The following is a 5,303-nucleotide window of genomic DNA, read 5'->3' as shown; positions in this document are numbered from 1 at the left end:
TCTCTCTGTCAAATAAATAAATAAAATCTTTAAAAAAAAATAAAATGTTCAAACATTAATTACAAATGCATAGGCTGTCATGAAGGAAATCTCAAGATATTTAGGACAAAATATTTGAGGGCTAAGGAGGAAAGTCTCTGATAGCTTCTGTCACACTTGGGCCCAGCCGAGTGGGCTGACTTGGCTTGAACTCCCATAGCCTTTGGCCTAGACTGTTGGAACAGTATCCTGGCTTCTTGTCTGCCTCTCCCAGAGTCCTCTTCCTAAACACCACCTTAATCACGGCTGTGTCCCTCTATGACTCGAGAATCTTCTGCGAGGGTCCCTGGCACTCACTAACTGAGCTCCCTATCGTGGTTGGGACAGGAGGCAAGAACTACCACTTACTGAGTATTGAGGGAAGGAAAGAGCAAAGAGAAGGCCACCCTCAGGATAAGGTAAAATATCCTCACGGAGTCAAGTGGGACACATGCCTGCTGAGGGCTGAAGAGGGCTGAGCATTCCCGTGGCAGCGGATTCACCTGTACCAGCTTCTTCGAGCCAAATGGGGAAAGGGTTAAAGAGGAGAAGAGGGCAGAGGGCTGAGCGGGGACCCGCGCGAAAGAAGCTAAGACCCTTTCCAGTACCCTTTCCCAGTCCCTCCCAATAGCTTCCGCCTGGCCCCTTGTCTCAAGTCCATCTGCTGGAATCCCAGGCGACTCCAGGATCTGTGGGGAGGGTCAAGGCCATACAAAGGACAAGGCACCGGAGCCCGAGTCCCAGGCCGCCTGGCGGAACGCTGGGGGCGGGACAAAGGCTGCTCGGGGACAAAGTGCAGGAGATAAGAGGAAGGGCGAAGGAAGGGGGCGGGGAGCCAGCGCCCTGGAGCTCAAGGATCGCACTCCCGGAGGCCTTGGCTGCCCGCCGAGCTCAGCCCGCCGGGGAGGGGGCGCCCTGGAGCCTCTTCACCCCGGCAGCTGCGGGGATGCTGAGAAGCCCGGCCCTGCGGCGCTCGGGACCCGCTCGCCCCCACCCGCGCCTGCCACACCGTCGCGCGCGGTCAGGGAGGCGGGGCTCACCTGGCCGTTTGGGGCGGGGCCGCCCGCGACCCGGGAACGCGGAGGTAGCGTCGGTCCCCGCGGGGCGCTAGGGGGGCTGGCTCCGGGGACCCGGCTCGGAGCTCCCACCCCTCCACGCCCCTCACCTTCCGCGCCGGGGCCCTCCCTCGGCTCGCCGGGTCTCTCCCTCCTTCTCCCTCCCCGCCTTTACTCCCTCCCTCCGAGCCCAATTGCTCAAGCCGCTTCCTTCCCCAACGCCAGCGCCAGTTCCTCTCCCGGAGGGGCCCGGGAAGGGCAGCGAACGCTCGACCCTGGAAGCGCCGCGGCAGCAGAGGCAGGACCATGGCCGAGCCCCGAGGGACCGCGAACCCGGGGCCCAAGGCCTCCCTCGCCGCCACCGCGCTGAGCCCCAGGAGCGCCCCGCAGCTCCGCCCCTGGAAAGTGGACCCCGCCACCCTGGGCAGGTACCGGGGCCACGCCGCCGCCTCCCGGGACCCCCTCCTCCACGGCTCAATGCTGCTCCCGGCAGCGGGCTCCGGCCGCCGGCGGGGAGCGCTGCGGGAGCTGCTGGGGCTGCAGGGGGCGGCCCCCGCCGGCTGGCCGTCGGAGGACCGCGCAGAGGAGCCGTCCCCGGCCGGGCCGAACGGGCCGAACGGGCCGAACGGGCCGGGCGGCGGCGGGCTGTGCCTGGAGCCCCACGAGCACGCGTGGATACTGGCGGCCGCCGAGGGCCGCCTTGAGGTGCTTTGGGAGCAGCTGGAAGCCGAGCCCGCCCTGTTGCTGAGGTGCGACCCGATCACGGGCTACACGGTGCTGCACTGGTTGGCCAAGCACGGGTGCCACGAGGAGCTCATCCTGGTGCACGACTTCGCCCAGCGCCGGGGGCTGCAGCTCGACGTGAGCGCCTCGGGCAGCGGCGGTCTCACACCCCTGCACCTGGCGGCCCTGCAGGGCCACGACATGGTCATCAAGGTGCTGGTGGGCGCCTTGGGGGCCGACCCCTCGCGCCGCGACTACAGCGGCCACCGGGCCTGTCACTACCTGCGGCCCGACGCGCCCCAGAGCCTGCGGGAGCTCTCGGGGGCCGAGGACTGGGAGACCGCGGGCGGCTGCGAGCGTATCAACGCCAACAACAACAGCAGCGGCGGCGCCGCGTGGGCGCCGCGACGGACACCGAGCTGGGTGGGCACGAGCTCCATGGAGACCCCGGCGAGAGCGGCGGCGTCGCCTTGCAAGGAGAAGAACTATACAGGCAGCCGGGTGGTCCAAATTCAGGGCCTTCTCCGCCAAATGTTCCCCTTCTTCCAGGACCGTTGAGGGCGACAGAGACTGAAGAGCGCGGAGGGACCGTGACGCTGCGGTCGAGGCCTCGGTCGCGGGTGGTCTCGGGCCCCACCCGAAGGCGCGGCAGCTCCGGCCGCAGCGGAGTGCGCCTTGCCTGCAAGCAGCGGACCACCTCCAGGTTTGTTACGCGTACCTGTCCCAGGTCTCCTACAGCCACCGGCCAGGAGACCTGGGGATCGGGACACCCTCACCGAGAGAGAGCAAAGACCCAGTTGTCCTGGGGCCGAGTCCCAAAACTAGGGCACTGTTAGGGTAGGAGGATGGTCCTGCTTGGGAGAGGAAAAGTTGCGCTTCCAGGAGCCGTTTCTGGGCAGGCCGAAGCTCCGGGTGTACTGGGAAGCACTTGCTAGAAGAATGACTTAAGACTGGAGAGCACGGATAGGGAGGGGGCGCGCCTGCCTGTAGGCTTGCCTCTGCTCCTGCTGCGGGCAGAGTCACCCTTTCCCCCACCCTGCTCCTGAGACGTCTAGGATTTACTGGTTTTTTTCCTAATGTACCTCGGATGCCTTCTTAAGCATATTAAAGCGGGGTATTTTTCTTTTCACATGACAAAGCTGTCCTTTGAGTGACTTTTTTTTTTCTTTCATTAACCACTAAGTGTCGGAAGCTTCCTACATTCGCGGGGAAGAGTTCACCAACCCATGGCCGTGAGCTAGTGGTCGGGGTGGCTCTGGACCTCGTTCCCACAGCGGGCAAAGCGGCGTGCTGGAAGGAGCTGCATTCACCTTGGCTCTGAGTAGAGACGCACAGTTTGCCTTTCTCCTGGGCTCTTTTAGACAATTAGGTCCCGCTTCCAGCACAAGTCTCATCCTAGACAAATTGTCTGTAGGGGGCAGAAGGGTGGTAAAAGGGAAAAATCTCCAAATGTACATTTCTGATGTTTTGTGGTGAATTGTATAATTTACCTTGACTTCTGCCCTCCTGTAAGACACACCCAAGGACGCTTTTTCCAAGATAGGGCTATAATACTGGGCATTGCTTTTTAATTACAACTAATATATAAGTTGTAGTTTGGAAACTGGCTCCCATTCAGAGATTGTATGAAATGGATAGAATACATGAGGGTTGACTTTGGCTGAAAAGAGGGAAAGCAGTTGGTGGCTAGGGATTCATGCTGCCTTAAAGAACAGTGCATTTTCTTTTTCTTTCTTTCTTCTTCTTCTTCTTTTTTTTTTTTTTAGATTTTATTTATTTACTTGAGAGAGAGTATGAGCAAGAGAGAGAGAATTGGCAGGGGGAGGAGCAGATTCCTGAGCAGGAAGCCTGAATCGGGGCTCGATCCCTGGACCCTGGGATCATGACCTGAGCCAAATGCAGACGCTTAATCTACTGAGCCACCCAGGTCCTCCAGAGAGCAATGCATTTTCAAATAGTGCTGTAACCCTAGAAGCTTGGGCCATGCTTGCAATGGACTGTTGTATCCCCAGCCCTCCCATCCCTGCCCTTGAACACCAGGAAGAAACAGTCATCACAGAACACAGAAAGCCTAGAAACATTACCTTGGGCTTATCCATACAGGTTTCCATCTCTGCCTGGCGGTCCCATTTGCCCCCTCTATTACCGCCTCTGTGCTCGAAATGTTCTGACCTTCCCTTAATTACCCATTAGTTTCTTCTCATCCATGAAACGGTCCACACCTTCCCTATCAATGTTTTCAGCCCGTCACATGTTCTAGGAACTACACCTTAAAACAAATTTACACAGTGTGACATAGCAATGACTTTTCCTTCTCAATGAACTTCTTCAGTGTTTGAAAGGGGGAGGGAGAAAGGTTCCTGCATTCTGGCGGTTGGCATTAGCGTTTGGCATAACTCCCTCCATCCCTGTGCCCACTTTATAGTGTTTTTTCAAAAGATTTTATTTATTTATTTGACACTCAGAGATCACAAGTAGACAGAGGCAGGCCGAGAGAGAGGAGGAAGCAGGCTCCCCGCTGAGCAGAGAGCACTGATGTGGGGCTCGATCCCAAGACCCTGGGATCATGACCTGAGCTGAAGGCAGAGGCTTTAACCCACTGAGCCACTCAGGCGCCCCTATAGTGTGTTTTTTTTTAAGCATAATTTGAGAGAGAGTAAGCATGAGCCAGAGGGGAGGGGCAGAGGGAGAGGGATGAGCAGACTCCCCGCTGAGCAGGGCTCCATCCCTGGACCCCAAGATCAGGACCTGATTGGAAGTCAGACCTGATTGGAAGTCAGATGCTTAAGCTTGCCCAACTGAGCCACCCAGGCGCCCCGCCCTCCCCAGTCCTCCCAGCTCCCCGCCTCCCCCCCCAACCCCCACAACCAGTTGCCCTTGACAGCTGCCCAGGCTGGTGGGGCTTGGCGGAGACTGCTGGGACGGGGCCTTCCTGCCAAATGGCTGCGTCTGCGGGCTCCTGGCTTGGAGGGAAGAGTGGCTTGTCCCTTTGCCCGCCATTCAAAGGACACTTAGAACGGCGGTCTCCTCTTCATGGGAAAAGTCTGAACCTAAACATCTTAACTATTAGCAGATCTGGGGACCGGAGACAGGCATCAGCCCTGCTTTTTCCAACCAGAAAACTAAGTCAGCTGGAAGGTCTGAAAGCGCTTTCCTTCATTTCTCCAGCAGTCAGCTCTTCTTCCCACAGATTGTTCTCATCATGTGATAGTCCCTAGCCTACCTCCTCCATGTAAAATTGAGGTTTGGCTGCAGGGGACAAACTCCCATGCTGAAAACTCTCCATGCCTAACATCAAGCCATTGGCATTTCTGGTATGCTTTTTGAGGCAAGACTGGTATGCTCACCCCAAGAGAAAGAACGAATTCCCTAAGAAACTGCTTTCCAGGGGAGCGAAACGGAGTTAGGCAGATGATGCAAATCTGCGTTCTAGTGGAGCAAGGGACAAGAAAAAGTGACAGAAGCAGGGCTGTGGCAGGTGAGCCTGGCAGCTGGGTGAGGGGCGCG

The 5,303-nt window shown here is 58.2% G+C and overlaps 1 protein-coding gene across 1 annotated transcript; it reads left to right on the top strand.

Annotated features, from left to right (window-relative positions):
• Positions 1-858: 858 nt before the first annotated feature.
• Positions 859-3,346, top strand: SOWAHD (sosondowah ankyrin repeat domain family member D). Its single transcript, XM_059386284.1, has 2 exons — positions 859-1,102; positions 1,299-3,346. Exons 1-2 carry the CDS (start codon positions 965-967, stop codon positions 2,352-2,354), a joined length of 1,194 nt encoding a protein of 397 aa, XP_059242267.1. The 5' UTR covers positions 859-964; the 3' UTR covers positions 2,355-3,346.
• Positions 3,347-5,303: the final 1,957 nt, after the last annotated feature.

This window comes from Mustela nigripes, chromosome X (genome assembly GCF_022355385.1).
Source record: "Mustela nigripes isolate SB6536 chromosome X, MUSNIG.SB6536, whole genome shotgun sequence".
Taxonomy (NCBI): domain Eukaryota; kingdom Metazoa; phylum Chordata; class Mammalia; order Carnivora; family Mustelidae; genus Mustela; species Mustela nigripes.
The sequence above is the reverse complement of the archived record's forward strand: the minus strand, read 5'-3'. Positions and strand labels throughout refer to the sequence as shown.